Here is a 17,370-nt window from a genome sequence, read left to right as displayed (position 1 = left end):
CTACTGAATGGGAGAAGATATTTGCAAATGGCATATCTGATAAAGGCTTAGTATCCAAAAATATATAATTAACTTATATAACCCAACACCAAAAAAATAAATAATCCAATTTAAAAATGGGCAGAAGACATGAACAGATATTTCTTGAGGGGCGCCTGGGTGGCCCAGCTGTTAAGTGTCTGCCTTCAACTCAGGTCATGATCCCAGGGTCCCGGGATCGAGCCCCGCATCGGGCTCCCTGCTCAGTGGGAGGCCTGCTTCTCCTTCTCCCATTCCCCCTGCTTGTGTTCCTGCTCTTGCTATCTCTCTGCCAAATAAATAAATTAAAAAAAAGACATTTCTCGAAAGAAGACATACAGATGGCCAACAGACACATGAAAAGATGCTCAATAGCACTCCTCATCAGGAAAATGCAAATCAAAACTAGAATGAGATATTACCTCACACCTGTCAGAATGGTTAAAATCAAAAACACAAGAAACAACAAGTGTTGGTGAGGATGTGGAGAAGAAAGAAACTTGACTCACTGTTGGTGAGTTTGCAAATTAGTGCAGCTACTGGGAAAGACAGTATGGAGTTTCCTCAAAAAATTAAAAATAGAACTACCCTACAATCCAGTAATCACACTACTATTTATCCAAAGAATACAAAAACACTAACTCGAAAGGATATATGCACCCTATGTTTACTGCAGCATTAACTAGAATGACCAAATTATGGAAGCCACCCATGTGTCTATCAATAGATATAAATACACACACACACACACACATGCACAATGGAATATTACTCAGCCATAAAAAAGAATGAAATCTTGCCATTTGCAACAACATGGATGGAGTTAGAGAGTATTATGCTAAGCGAAATAAGTCAGTCAGAGAAAGACAAATACCATATGACTTCATTCATATGTGCAACTTAAGAAAAAAAAAAAATGAACAAAGGGAAAAAAAAAGAGAGACAAACCAAAGACAGACTCAACTATAGAGAACAATCAGATGGTTACCAGAGGGGAGGTCAGTGTGAGATGGGTGAAATAAGTGAAGGGGATTAGGAGTACTTATCTTGTTGAGCGCTGAGTAATACATGAAACTGTTGAATCACTATATTGTACACCTGAAACTAATATAACACTGTTTGTTAACAACACAGGAATTAAAATAAAAAATGAATAAAATAAAGTAAAATATAAAATAAAAAGAGAGAACAAGATAATAGGCCAATTGATAAAAATAAATAAATAAAGACAGGATAACTGATTTTTGATGTAGCTAAAAGAACCTTGGAACAGGAAGTAGAAAATCCAGATATGAAACCCAGATCCACTGCTTACTAACTGTATGAATTTGAACACATCACATAACTTCAATAAATTTCAATTTCCTCACTTCCAGAATATCAAAAAGCTTTTTATCTTACTAGGGTCATTTCAAGATTAAATGAGATAATAGTTCTTCAATAAATAGATTTCCTTCCTTTCATTTTCTCCTCTGACGCCACCTCTATTTGGTCTTGAAGGAATTGGTTATAAACCAACTCAGAATCAGCCATCAGAAGCTCTCTGATTCTAAAGGTTTTGTAATGAGAAGTGGAATACCTGATTTTGAGGATTATCCATGGCCTTTCCTCTTCCTCTTCCTTTCTGCTCATCAGTCTTTTACTATACACTAGCACACCAGAGGGCAGGCAGAAAAATAGAGAGGACACAGTAGATCGCTTATGAAATTTTGCTAAATTGATAAGGAATAAATGATGTAAAATCAAGTAGTTGAGTTATATTTTAAGAGGTAAATCAATATGGCCAGACTATAGGACACTTTTAACAATCCCTTTGAGTGGACAGAAAACTTAATGTAGTCACTTCATGAAAAAAAATTCCAAATTTTATATTCAAAATAACAAACCAGAAAAGAATCCTAGGGGTCACTGTCAATCATTTTCCAAAGACATGCCAGTTTTTTTGCTACAGGAAAAAGCCTACATGATTTTGAGTATCTCTGCAATAAAGGAAATAGAGGTTATTATCCCCTTCATGAAGAAGGCTGTGGAGCCGGTGCCTCTAAAATATTTAGTCTAGTTCTGTTTGCTATAATGGCAGGAATACATAATGAAACTGGAGGCCAGCCAGAGAAAAGAAGCCAAATTGGCAGGTGAAAGGAAGACTAGAAGCACTTAAATTCTTAGAAAAGAGTCCAGCATATTCCTGATAGGAATCAGCATATTCCTGATAAGTCATAAATAGTTTAAGTTATCAAAGGCCTATTATATGCTGGGGACTGACTAGAATGCTTCCCTTTTTTGCAGCCTATTTCAAATTATCACCTCCAATATATCTCATATGCATACACTTCTCTTCTATCCACTGCCATCACCCTGGCTCAAGTCATCTTTCTTTCTCATTGAGGCTACTGCAATAGCATTCTAACTGGTCACCCTCTTCTACTCTGCTCCTCATAACCATGTTCCAACTTCCCAATCCATTGCCACCAGCGTGCTTGTGAAACACAAATTAAATCTTGTCATTGGCTTACATAGAATACTTCAATGATTTTCCAACTACTTCAGGATCAAGTCCAAAGTAAAAACATGGCCCCAAAAGATTCGGCTCCTCCCTCCTTTACTAGTAGCCCCTCACTTTACTTTTCCTTTGGCTCACCAAGGTCTATCCACACTGGCTCTCTTTCAGTTCCCAGAACAGCCAAATGCTTTCCCATATAAAAGTCACCACCACCACCACCACCATTACAGCTTAAATTTCTCAAGTTTTTATTATGTGAATGGCTCTGTGCTAAGTGCTTTGAGTGCATTACCATGTTTAATCCTCACAAGAAACTCTTTGAAGTAGTTACTATTTTTATCATTTTACTGTTGAGAAAACAAATATGTAGAGAAATTAAGTAATTTCTCTAAAGCAAAATAAGACCAAAGGTGGAAATCTGTTATATTGCATATTCCAGGAATGTTCTTTCTCCCCACTCTTCCCTAGCTAGATCATACCATGCTTTATGGTTACAACTCGTATGTCATTTCCTCAAAACAGACCTCTCACTTTCTGATCTAAATTTGGCACCTCTGTTACAGTCCCTTAAACTTTTCCTCTATAGAATGTATCATAGTTTATAATTATGTATTCTTTATGCAGGTATTTATTTAAAATCTGTCAAACCTCCAAGAGACTATAAATTTCATGAAGGCAAGGATAATATGAATATAAATATAAATATCTGCTGAATAAATGATTGAAGAAAGTCATCCAATATTCTAAGAATGAGGTGTTGAATCACTCCATAGGAGAGTCTGAATGTTAGAAACTCTATTAAAATATTTTTGCCTGCAAAGAAAGCTGTCCCCTTATAATGTCTATCTACTGATCCTAGTTCTCTTGATCAATACTAAAAAACTAGATTCTTTTCTCTTTTATACCTCTTCAAATACTTTTAGCCTAGAAAGTTAAAGACAAAGAGGACTGGCAATTAACATGGGATAATTCCAGATTCATAAAAAAATAGTATGCTAGAGTGAAGAGGATGAGGGGCATCTTTTGGAATTACAGACTTTTTAGGGTACATTTATAGAAATTAATTATTTGCCTACAGTAAATGAATGTAAGAAGTATATAGACATGAAATATAGGTGGGGCTACTGCGCTTGGCATGCTGTATCACAAACTGGGTTCTAATTTGTATAGATCTAGAAAGAAACAAAACTGGAGGAAGTCCAGTTAAAGGTAATTAAAAGACTGTACAAAAAGATTGGGAAAAGTAAAAACTAGCTATGCAATTACAACTAACTTTAGATATCCCCAAATTACAAGACTGATGTCAGGAAGTGCAATCATATCTTCCCATATCTCTTATGAGTTTTGTTAACAAAACTCTGGATTAGATGAGCTATATTTCTAAGATTTTAAAATTAATAAGATAAAATAAAAGCTGGAGATTACCAAGAGCCAAAATAAAATGTTCTTTAGGCATTTTATATATTTTAATTAACTCAATATAGTCACTGAAGTTTTTTCTTTTTAAGTCTATCTCCCATCCTTAATGACAAAGATAGAACCTCAAAGATGAAAAGGTCCTCTTGTTTGATAATATATTTGATGTTTGAAGTCTCTCTACAACTTGTAGTCCAAGTGGCTGTTAGCTAACAAGTAAATATCCTCAGCTATATTAAATGACTTGATGATGGGGCGATCCTTAAATCATCACATACACTTTAAATATCTTATAACTTTGTCAGTTATACCTCAATAAAGCTGGGGTATGATGTTTTGGATTTTGAGATTTAGATTTTGAGTTTGGATCTCTAGGTTTAAATCTCAGTTCTGTGATTTATTAGCTATGTAACTTTGAACAGGTTACTTACTGTGCTTCAGTTTCCTCATTTCAAAAACTGGAATAACAAAATGTGTCTTTTAAAATTGTTTGAGAATTAAATGCAAAGCCACAATATTAAACATCACTTTGTATTATGCTTGGCATATAGCAAATGCTCAATAAATGTTAATCTCCCTCTAATAATAGGAATCCAGTCTCTGCCAAGACAGTCCATTTCCACTTTAGACAGAACTGGCACTGGGTTCTTATACTGTATGGAACTAGTCCGACACTACTAATAAGTAATAACACTTAGAAGTTTAATATACGATGTTATATTAAGAAACGATGCTCTTGGGGTGCCTGGGTGGCACAGTCGGTTAAGTGTCCGACTCTTGGTTTCTGCTTAGGTCATGATCTCAGGGTTGTGAGATCAAGCCCCACATCTGGCTCTGGGCTCAACACTAAGTCAGCTTCAGATTCACTCTCCCTTTTTTTCTGCCCCTCCAGCTCATGCCTCGCTCACTCTCATTCAAATAAATAAATAAATAAATCTTAAAAAAAAAATTGGTATTTTTAACTTCGGCTATTAATTCTAGTTTATATATATTTCTTAACAATTTGTCACTCAGAAATGGTAGAATTTAATCTCTTTGAGTGACCTTGGAGAAATATGAGTTACAATTATATTTGAGAAGAACTCTTGAATAATCTTATTGATGTAAATGTTCCACTGGAATTACCTTCTCAGTAAACACAAGAACAAAAAATTCTCTTTCTAGTGATTAAGGATTAATTGGTATGGCAATGATCTTTTAAGACTAAAGGGATTCTCTCCTTATTTTTTTTTAAGAATTAATGACAAAAAATAAGAGTATCAGAAATGTATTGCTGTTTTATCACAAGACCAGGAAATATAATTGTTGATTACTTGATATTGCAAAACAATTTTTTAGAAAAGTTTATTTTTATTTAAGTCATAAGATAGGTTAGAAGGAAAAGAATTTGCTCATTTAACTATTAAATGGTACCACTTGTTTTGTGATAACCCAGCGCACTTTGTAAATAAATTCACTTGCCTTGCATCAATGTAATTTACTACTTTATAGATGTTATATGTGTTCATTTGTTAGAAAATATTTTAGTTGGCTTTCTCCAGTACAGATAATAAAATTATTTCTAACATATATGATTCAAATACAACACAAAGTCTCCTACTACTACAGAAATGTAAATTTAAACAAATCAAACTTTTTTTGAAGAAAGAAATTACAATATGCTTTCCAATACTTTACCTCTTAGCTTAATCTTCCAAATCTAAAGAAAAATATTTTCAAACTTAATAGCTTACTATTTTATGGCTTGGTAAGTTATAGCTTTTTAATAATGAAAAATGCTAAGGTCAAATTTAGATTGAAATGATCAGAACTAAAATTAAAGACCAAATATTAAAAATAAGAATGCTCCTCGTATTATAAATATAATTTATATTGGACAAAAATATCAGTAACTCTATTTTCCCTCATTTCTCTTGTAGAGTAGGTTTTATCTGTTATATCACAAGTGACTTTAAATTTGTAGGAGCTAAGAATTTTTTTTTTTAAAGATTTTATTTATTTATTTGACAGAGACAGAGACAGCAAGAGCAGGAACACAAGCAGGGGGAGTGGGAGAGGGAGAAGCAGGCTTCCCGCTGAGCAGGGAGCCCGATGTGGGACTCGATCCCAGGACTCTGGGATCATGACCTGGGCCGAAGGCAGCCGCTTAACGACTGAGCCACCCAGGCGCCCGGAGCTAAGAATTTTTTATTCTGAATTTTATTAAGCACAGATGATGGTTAACATGACTCCTAAACATGCTTACAGATGACAGTAAAAATAAAAGAGCATAAAATAAGCTTACTGTTTCACCAATCTTTCCAATGTTTCCTTGATCTCCTACTTCGCCCTGTTAATATAAAGATGTAAAAATGATTATTTTTCAAACAAGATCACTCATGACATTCCTTCCATTTTCATTTAATGTAATTAGTCAAATTCTTAAAAAAAGCAAAGAAAGCCTTATTCAAAACTCTGTTATAGTATTTCTGTGGAACATAGTCTTTCTACTATTACTTAAAAGACCCAGACTTGATGAAGATATATATATACATATATGCATAGATATGTATATATATATAACAAATAGATAATATATATATATTTAGTGAAGTTACATTAATTTGTAGATTTCTGTCCAGTGAAATGGACAGCCCCCCAAATTGTGGCTTATTCTCCTATATCTCACCACAAATTTAACAATTTATTAAACTGCATATCTATCCAAATAAAGATATAGACATAAACACAGTCACAGTTATAGATATTTATAGACACAGATCTCTAGATGTAGATCTAGATATAAAGATATATAACTTTTCAAATGCTATTTGAGCCAGTTTTAACATATCACTGGTTCCCTTATTAATAAGTTGAATAAAATCTTAGATGTTCATTTTATATTTTTAGAAAGTAATAATTTTATCTTTCTGAAAACTATACTTTATAACTCCTAATAAGTCAGCTACTTTACCTTTAAGCCTTCTGGTCCTGGTTCACCTGCAAAACCCTTTTGACCTGGTTTTCCCTAGAAGAGAACAGAAAAAAAGAGATACATTTAATCATTTTCATTTTTGGAAACTTCCAAACATTTATGAAATTCAGACCATTCTATGAGATGAAACCCTTCAAAATCACTTGATAAATGTATTTTAGCATACCCACTAGTATTCATTCTGCGGTCTTTAACTGTCTACTATGAGCCCTGCACAGTTCTAGGGGTTGGGGATTGAGGAATGCACTAAGCCTACCTGCCTTCATAGAGCTTACATTCTAATGAGGATGATACCATTTAATAAAATAAGTAAAATATATAGTATGTTAGGTAGTGGTAAATGTGAATGACATAGAGTTAAGCAAGGAAGGGGGATATAAACTGTTGTGGGAGTTTTGTTCAAATTTATGATAAGCTTGACAAGGAAGACCTCACTGAGAAGATGGCAGCTGAGTAAAGACTCACAAGGGACAAGTTATATGACTATCTGAAGGGAGAATATTCCAAGCAGAGGAAAAGAGCATGTGTAAAGGCCCTGAGCCAAGAATGTGACTGGTGTGTTGAAGAAACCATGAAGAGTCAATAAAGCTGGTGCCGAGTAAGAAAGGAAATTAGTAAGAAGATGAGGTCAAAGAAAGGAATGGGGAATGAGAAGCCAGGTCATGTAGGGCCTGGAGGGTTACAGTTAGGGCTTTGCTTTTTACTCTGAATGAAGCAGGAAGACTTAGAAAAGCTTTGAGAAAAGTAGTGTCATTATCTATGTTTTAAAAGGATCACTTTGGTGCAAGGGTGGAAGCAGGCAGTCCAAAGAGGCCTGAAATAATCCAAGTGAAAGATGAAAGTGGCATAGACCAGGGTGGTAACAGAGGAGGTTGTGAGTATATAATTTGAAGGTAGAGCTTACAGGATTTGCTGACAGGTCAAGTGTAAAATGTGAGAGAAAGAGAAGAATCAAGAATAAACTCAAGATTTTAATCTAAGTAAGAGACTAAATGAAATGAGGAAGACTCTAAGAAGAAAGGTTTGGAGGGTAAATTGAGAGCTCAGTTGTGGACACTGTAGTTTGATAGTCTTGTTAGATATTTAAAGTAGAGAGATCTCGTGGTAGTTTTACATGTCCAGAGATTCAGAGGGTAGAAAATTCTGATCTGAACATATGATTTGGGCAATCACCAGCATTCTGATTGTATTTAAAGCCCTAAGACTGGACCACCTCATCTAGGAGTGAGTGTAAATAGAAAAGAGACCAAGTCCACAAACCAACCCCTGGGTTTTGTGGATTTACAAAATTTTGGAATTTGAAGAAATGAGGAAAATATGCACATTTCCTGCCAGAGAGTTAGGAAGAAAATCATGTAAGTGAAGAAAGTGCTTCCAGGAGGAGGGTGTGATCTTGTCAAATGACCATTGAATTCAGCAACATGGAAGTCACTGATGACCTTCATAAGATCATTTGTTTTGGAGTGGTGGGAACAAGAATGGTTTCAGCAGATAGGGTGAGGAGAAAAACTGTAAAGAGCACGTATAGACAATACTTCTGAAAATTTTTTACTGAAAAGGTAAGAAGAAAAAGGTAACACCTGGAAGAAAACCTGGGATCAGTATGTTTTGTTTTATGGTTTTCAAGCTGGAAGAACTAATAGCATCTTTCTTTACTGATAGGATTGATCCATTAGAGAAAACGAAATTAAGATGCAGGTGAAAGTGGGAAATAGCTGGGTCAATGTTCTTCAGTAGGCCAAAGGGTAAGATATTTAGTACACAAGTGGAAGATTTGACCTTAGCTAGAAAAATGGCCTCTTCATCCACAATAACAGGAGGGAAGGCCAAGTAAATGGATAGATAAAGAGAAGATAGAAGCAATAGTAGAAACTTGTTGAAGTTCTCTGAATACTTCAATCTTCTCAGGGAACTAGGATGCAAAGTAATGGGCTAAGAATGAAAATTAGAGAGAAATGAATGTAGTTGAGAAGAGAGAAAGTGTAAAATAATAATTAGAAAATTAAAAGTAAATGAGAGGGGCTGGGGGCTGCGGGGTTAAGCATCTGCCTTCAGCTCAGGTCATGATCTCAGGTCCTGGGATGGAACCCTGCATCAGGCTCCCTGCTCAGCAGGGAGTCTGCTTTTCCCTCTGCCCCTCCCAACCTTGTGTGCATGCTCTCTTTCTCTCTCAAATAAATAAATAAAATCTTTAAAAAAAAAAAGTAAATGACTATGGGAATAAACTTCAGAATGCAATCAAGGGGATGATTTAGTGTTTTAAGCATGAGGAGGGATGTGAGGTCTCTGAGGAAAACAGGAATAATGGAAAGGCAATAGGATCACTAGCTTAAATTTCCTATTGGGACTGTTGGATTGGTTACACGAGAGAATGAACTAGAAAGAAAGGAGATTATGGTTGGGGAGTGAGAAATAAGGAGGTGCTATTACTGGTAATGACAACGTAAAGGTTATGACTACAGCAGGTAGTGCCTAAAGAGAGTAGAGAATAAGATCACTGAAGAAGAGGAAGTCAAAATCCCAGATATTGGTAAATCAATCCATAGTATGTGGTTTCTAGCATCAAACTGGTATCTGATTATACAAAATTTGATTAAGGAGATCACTATGCCACAATCAATGTGTGTGACAAATTCAAATCTAAGAGTAAAAAACACGTGGGGGGCAATTGCTAAACAGAATACTAATTTATAATACCTATTAGGTATTATAGATTTGGATTTTATTATTCCTATCCATTAACAAATACTCTTATTTTTTCTTTCTTAAAACAAAACAAAACAATCCTCCAGCTTTCATTGTATTTTGACTACATGTAAAAACTTTAGCAACTTAAAAATTATATTTAGGACTTTGATCAAAAAAGTTGCTCTAATTTTTACCTCCGCCTTGCTTGGAATTGTCTAGTGGTTTTCTACCGAGCACAAAGAAAAGCAAAGAATAAAAAATCATCCTATTATTGTGAAATATCAATTGCTCTCTAAACAGAGATAGGAGAAGAAATGTAATTAAGAGTCTGAATTACTAGATTTGTCTATGATATTTACCAAAAAGTTTTAAAATGATACACTTTATTCACATTGTTTTGGAAAAAGCCTTAGTGAGAATATTTCTTTCATCTCTAATAATGTAATACTCAAGCATTACAGTATATTAAGAAATAGTTATACATCATATCTACATTATGAAAGGAATCTCACTGGAATCTGTATCAGCACATTTAAAATCTCTTTGAAGTCAAGAAATTCAGGGCATCAGTGCTGGAGTCATTACTTCTGGTCCTGTTTAAGTTCTGCCATATTTGGTTTATCTTGAGCATGTTACACTTGAGCACGTAAGAGTAAGGTCTTATTTTAATATTTTTAAAATGTGGACAATATCCTGTAGGGCTGTTTGCAGGATTAGAGATGAGTTATGTGACATACTTAGAGAAATACTAGGCTTAAATTGATCTTCACCCAATAGTAGCAACAATAGTAATACATATTAAGGCTAAGTTGATAAGAGGCAAATGCAGTTCTCCTGTTTTCTAGAGAAGTAAATTTTAAATGAGATCAATTATACTGGGCTCAAATAACAATAGTCTTCCTATTATATAACTCAACTCACAAAAAATGAAATAAAAATTCTTCTTTTTCTTTAAGTGGGATAGGGGAGTATATGTGCTAGTGAGGTAAAGGTGCAAAAGAAAAATTTACTGTCTCCTTAAATGTAAAAATGTTTTAAGAATCTGCATGTTATGACGTTCTCAAGAAAAAAGAATGGGATGTATTTCATGTGAGTCTAATGGTCCCTCTTAAAATAAATGTGATACACACACTTTAATTACTTCGTAATAATGTAAGCTTTGGTCATGCATGCCCAAATTCTTAAATAACTCATTTTCAGAACTTGAAAACAGGTAATTCATATATTAGGACACAAATTATCTGAAGAAAAAGTTGACAGAAAATACATCTTGGTTTCCATAATTTTACTGGCACACTTAGAAAACAGAAATTCCCAGAATATCACTAAAATGGCTAAGGTATTTGGCTTTCTATTACATTTTGAGAAACTTTATAATTAGCACAAATTACTAAGACCGTAAAACTACTGAAGGAACAAGCAAATATGCAGTAGGCATATCATTTAAAATATTGCTGGGAAATTCCAGTTATAAGCCTATATTATTTGGATAGACTGTATGGTTATAGTGTCTTTGTCCTTTATTATAACTTAAAATTTGGTGCTCTTAAAAGACATTCACATAACAGTTATTTTAAGAGAAGCACTTTTTGAAAAGTATTTATATGATACCTACTCTTGGCCCCAGTTCTCCAAAGGGTCCAACTGGTCCTTCTTCTCCCTTAAAAAAAAAATCAGAACATATCATGGCCTGAAATAAGTATTTAAAAAGGTAAACCCTTATTCTATTTATTCTGAAATCTGAAACTCACTGAGATATGATGAAAATAATGCTGTGACTTTCTTGTATTTTTTAAAAAAGATTTTATTTATTTGAGAGAGAGAGAAAAAGAGAGACCAAGCAAGGGTGGGGGGATGGGCAGAGGGGCAGAGGGAGAAGTAGACTCCCTGCTGAGTGGGGAGTTGGAAGTGGGGCTGAATCCCAGGACCTTGAGATCATAACTTGAGCCCAAGTCAGATTCTTAATCCACCTACCCACCCAGGTTCCCCAACTTTCTTGTATTTTACTGTGCTATCCCATAACATTTTAATATTCTGAGTAACAACCCCACATCTACACTAAAGGGGACATGCACTATTTGACTGTTTTTAAATTGGTAGATGATAAAAGTTACATATAGAAAGTTTAGAATGAATAAGAGTGAAAGTGATTAGGATATATATCACAAAATCAGGATATCTGAAGGGGGTTAATATCTAAAACATATGAAGAACTTATACAACTCAACACCAAAAGCCCAAATAATCCAATTAAAAACAAGGACCTGAATAGACAATTTTCCAAAGACAACATACAGATGGCCAACAGACATATGAAAAGATGCTCAGCACCCCTAATCATCAGGAAAATGCACATCAAAACCACAACAAAGATTAAGAATCATTGAAATCATAAATTAAGGATAACCTTTACTTTCTTGGGCTCAGTATTTCTCCCATACAGAGAGGAACTCAATTAAGTTCTTAATAGATGAAAATCAATATACCTTGGTATATTAAAAAGTTATTGGTACAGGACATGTTTGCTCCTGGCACATTTTAATACTTCATTCATTCAATAAATATGGTTTTGAGTCTTAGTTCTGTTTTCAGCCTTAGAGATACAAAGGTATATTGGATCCTACCGAATGGAGTTAATATCTAGAGCTTCTTCTTGACTAATTTATAGGTCTAATATTCTTGGGGTGAAACCAGTTAATGTCATAAAAATGCAAAATCTTGTGCATTCTTCTAAGGATCAAAAAATTTATGAGTGGATAGAGAATAGAGAAACATCAAAAAAAGAATTTTTATATATTATTCTCTAAGAAAATTAAAAATTAATAAATTTTTTATTACATTTATTGATATATTTTCTAAAACATACTGACTTTTCACCTTTAAATAAAAAGTTGATGTTACCATATCTGAATAGCATCCATAGACCTATTTAGCAACATGTATTCTATTTTATTTATTTGATCAACAAACATTTTGCTCAATTCACAATTCAATTAAAATAAAATTTACTAGGTCACAAATATAAAACAGATACAAATAGTAAATATATATTCTAGTATATATGAGTGAGATTCTAGCTCATATTCTTCAGATATTCCATGGAGGTCACTGACATAAATTACTTAATGAATTTACAACACTGCAAATGATTCCCAAATCCCATTCCATAACTGCCAAGATAAAATGATAACCTGAAATCCTCTATGGCAAAAATTGTCCACACTAAAGCAATGTTTTTCTTTAAACAAAAAATAAAAAGGGAAAATATGAACTAAAACAATTGCTGACTGGATATTTATTTCTTCCATACCTGAAGTCCTTTGAGACCAGGTGGTCCAGGAGGCCCCCTATTTCCAAGGAGTCCCTATAAAAGCAACACAAGCACAAATAATAAAAACTTTATCTCAATTAATATTTTTCAATCAGCATTAATCTGGAGATGGTCAATACAATTTGGTACCATTCCTTTTCCATTATTAAGTTATCAAAATGAGGTCAGAGGGTAGGTGAGCAGGAAACTCCAGGGCATCCAAAAAATTGGGAAAGGTAGGATAAACATTTTTTTAAGTATGTTGGTGTTCAAATAATCTGCTCAGTATGTTACTCTTCAACCAGATACTCAGAAAAAGTACTTCTAAATTTAAAGCAATGAGTGCAATTGTTAATTTGATAATAGTACAATAAATACATAATAGAGTATCCACAAAGTCTAAAAACAGATGGAAGCGATATGCACTATTTTAATATCTGTTAAGAGACTAGCAGAATCCAGAACACATTATTTGCACTACATGTTCCTCAGCTTATTTCCCTTCTTAATACAAGCTGGTAAAAAGAGGGCAATTTGCAGAAGAAAGTAACAATCTGAATGTGATTAGGAATTTCATGATTAAAAAAACTCTTTCATTAACCAAAATCAAATCAATGTTTTTAAAAATCAAATGCTCTCTGAATAAAAATTCATTAAAATCACTTTAAAAAAATCTATTTCAGAAAACACCCTACAGTATCTATTTAACATGATGACATTTTTCTTATTCAGTTCTGTTCCCTTAACTATACAATGTGTCAGCAAAGTTTTAAGTAAATCTCTTTTAAAAACTACCTTTTGCATTATTACTTTTAGTGATTCTATAACCATTAAAAGATTTTATCTAATTTTTAAATGTAGTAAATAACTATGCCAAATAGTGAATCTATCCAGGTGGGTTTAATTTTTAGTTCCAAAATGCAGAGAGTGATAAACTGCACAAGAATCTTGTCTTCATATTATACCTTGCTCTATCATTGCTATGTTCTAATATAATCAAAAAATGAAAAATTCTTGGTCAGTTTTACAGTCTATAATATAGTATCACAAGCTTATGTATATAGCACCATTTAAGAAACTGTATGAATTTAAGCAATAACATTTTTGTGCAGCTATCTTATTTTTTTTATTGGAAGAGATGGATTAGATTATTGAAATGGATGTATGTTCTTTGATGCAAGTCCAACATACATTTGCAAAAGCATCCTAATTTTACTTAGGGAAACACTTTCTCCTCACTCAGCCCACATGATTGAGGGGAGGTGAGTCCACCCCTGACTAAATTTGAGGGTTGACATGTGACATGTACCTAAGTCAGTCAGCATATCCTATACCCTAGAAACAGTGATTAGTTCAGTAATGAGCCAGAAACCCAAGTCAGTCCAACTAAAGGAAATTTTAGACTACAGTGGAACAGCTGGGAGTAGCATTAAGGATGATGTAAACCTCTTTGACATCGGCCACAGCAACTTCTTTCAAGATATATCTCCAAAGGCTAGTGAAACAAAAGCAAAAATGAACTTTTGGGACTTCATCAAGATAAAAAGCTTTTGCACAGCAAAGGAAACAGTCAACAAAACAAAGAGGCAACCCACAGAATGGGAGAAGATATTTGCAAATGACACTACAGATAAAGGGCTGGTATCCAAGATCTATAAAGAACTTCTCAAACTCAACACCCAAAAAACAAATAATCAGGTCAAAAAATGGGCAGAAGACATGAACAGACACTTCTCCAAAGAAGACATACAAATGGCTAACAGACACATGAAAAAAATGTTCATCATTAGCCATCAGGGAAATTCAAGTCAAAGCCACACTGAGATACCACCTTACACCAGTTAGAATGGCAAAAATGGACAAGGCAAGAAACAACAAATGTTGGAGAGGTTGTGGAGAAAGGGGAACCCTCTTACACTGTTGGTGGGAATGCAAGTTGGTACACCCACTTTGGAAAACAGTGTGGAGGTGTCTCAGAAAATTAAAAATAGAGCTACCCTATGACCCAGCAATTGCACTGCTGGGTATTTACCCCAAAGACACAGATGTAGTGAAAAGAAGGGCCATATGCACCCCAATGTTCATAGCAGCAAGGTCTGCAATAGCCAAACTGTGGAAAGAGCCGAGATACCCTTCAACAGATGAATAGATAAAGAAGATGTGGTCCATATATATACAATATAATAGTACTCAGCCATCAGAAAGGATGAATACCCAATATCTGCATCAACATGGGTGGAACTGGAGATTATGCTAAGTGAAATAAGTCAAGTGGAAAAAGTCAATTATCATATGGTTTCACTTATTTGTGGAACATAAGGAAGAGCATGGAGGACATTAGGAGAAGGAAGGGAAAAATGAAGGGGGCGGAAATCAGAGGGAGAGATGAACCATGAGAGACTATGGACTCTGAGAAACAAACTGAGGGTGTTAGAGGGGCGGGTAGAGATGCGTTAGCCCGGTGATGGGTATTAAGGAGGGCTGTGATGGGTATTAAGAAGGGCACGTACTGCATGGAGCACTGGGTGTTATACGAAAACAATGAAGCGTGGATCACTACATCAAAAACTAATGATGTATTGTGTAGCGACTAACATAACATAATAAAATACAATTTAAAAAAAAAAGGATGATGTAAACCTAAAGAGTAGAAAACCAGGAAGTGGAGAGAGCCGGAGAATGAAATCCATAAATTAACAAATGAAAAGAGCAGGACTAATTGGATTCTAATGATACTGTTTGTGGTCCTGGATTTAGTTGTTTGAATTCCTAAACTTTTCTCATATTTATATAATCACGTTTAAACTGTGTTTTCATTACTTACAACTGAAAGAATTCTGACTGATAAAATGATTTCTAACTCTTTAATATCCAAAATACTCTTCTAGATCTCTAAGTGATACGTTTTAAGTATTTAGACTGACTTACGGTATGGAATCAGAATGCTCTGATATTTCCATTGCATCACAGGACAGCTAATGTTTAATTATTTAATTCATTGTTCATTCATTTTTTCATCCAACATTTATTACTTTTCTACTATGCATTAGATCCAATAAACAGCACAACATTAGGCCCTGAGTATACAAAGATGAAGCACAGTTCCTAATCGCAATGAACTCATAATTTCTTAAGGATGAGGACACTTTAAAATAAAAATTAGTAAATAAGAGTTGTAATAGAAGTAGAAGCAGAAGGAAAGTATAATGGGAACTTACATGAAAGAGCAAAATCTTTTCTGGGAGGGTCAGAAATTTTTTTTCAAAGATTTTATTTATTTATTTGACAGATAGATACATAGAGAGGGAACACAAGCAGGGGGAGTGGGAGAGGGAGAAGCAGGCTTCCCACAGAGCAGGGAGCCTGATGCAGGGCTCGATCCCAGGACCCTGGGATCATGACCGGAGCTGAAGGCAGATGCTTAACGACTGAGCCACCCAGGTGCCCCAAGGGTCAGAAATTTTTTAATGTTATGCTTAGTTATGATAGGCTAATAAAAACTTATAGCATAAAATAAGCAGACACCACACAATTATTAACAACTTCTGGGGCTCAAAATATATTGACAAATATACAATTTTAGATTATTGTATATGTGTAAGAAACTGGCTCAGCTCCATATCCAGGGTGTAACTAGCAGGGGGCTGAGTGATCAAAGAAAACTAGGTTCCCCTATTCTCTCATTGCAGCTATTTACTCTGCACAAGTGGTACCACTGTCCAAGAAACAAAAAATGACTCTCAGGAAACAGATAAACTCTTTTTCCTTTCTCTTCCAAGACCAATTTACAAACTTAAAAAGGTTATAAAAGCTGAGTTTAAAAAAAAAAAAAAAGAACTAGTTATATGCTCTTTATAAGAAACACACATAAAACAAAAATACTGGGAGATTTAAAGTCCAAAAAGTAGAAAAAGATATTCAAGAGATTCACCAGCCCCAAAATAGCTGAAATAATCATATTAATGTAAGATATAACAGACTTTAAGGTAAAACAGATTATTAGAGTTAAGAGAGTCACTAAATAATGTGTTCATCAGGAAGAAATTAAAAACTCTCAATTTTTAGGCAACTAATAAATTCCAAATACATGAAGTAAAAACTAATAGATAAATAAAGATAAATTGAGAAATCTAAAATTAGAGAGGGGAATTTTAATACATCTTTCAGAAATTAGTAGATCTAGTGGATAAAAACCAGTAGAAATAGAGAAGACTGAAATAGTAAAATTACTTGATCTAATGGCCATATGTAGAACAGTGAATCCCCAAGTTGGAGTTTACAAATTCTTTACAAGGACATGTGGCAGATTTGTGAAAATGAACCTCAAGAAAGAAAAAAGGCCATAAATGTCTACCAACAGTCATATTGATTAGACAATTATATCTACATAGTGGGTTACTATGCAGTAAAAATAAATAAGCTGTAATTACATACATCAACCTAGAGCACAGGGAAAAGATAAGA

At 34.2% G+C, this 17,370-nt stretch overlaps 1 protein-coding gene across 1 annotated transcript in view; it reads right to left on the bottom strand.

The window, feature by feature from the left end:
- Positions 1–17,370, bottom strand: part of COL24A1 (collagen type XXIV alpha 1 chain) — a 391,807-nt gene that overhangs the window by 193,110 nt on the left and 181,327 nt on the right. The window contains exons 22-25 of the mRNA XM_035018127.1: positions 12,907–12,960; positions 11,212–11,256; positions 6,888–6,941; positions 6,219–6,263 (exon numbers count right to left, since the gene is read on the bottom strand). Coding sequence (XP_034874018.1) covers positions 6,219–6,263; positions 6,888–6,941; positions 11,212–11,256; positions 12,907–12,960 — 198 coding nt within the window. The remainder of the gene's footprint in view (positions 1–6,218; positions 6,264–6,887; positions 6,942–11,211; positions 11,257–12,906; positions 12,961–17,370) is intronic.

This window comes from Mirounga leonina, unplaced genomic scaffold (genome assembly GCF_011800145.1).
Source record: "Mirounga leonina isolate KUSES-001 unplaced genomic scaffold, KU_Mleo_1.0 Mir_173, whole genome shotgun sequence".
Taxonomy (NCBI): domain Eukaryota; kingdom Metazoa; phylum Chordata; class Mammalia; order Carnivora; family Phocidae; genus Mirounga; species Mirounga leonina.
Note: the sequence above shows the minus strand (reverse complement) of the source record. Positions and strands in the feature narration are given on the sequence as shown.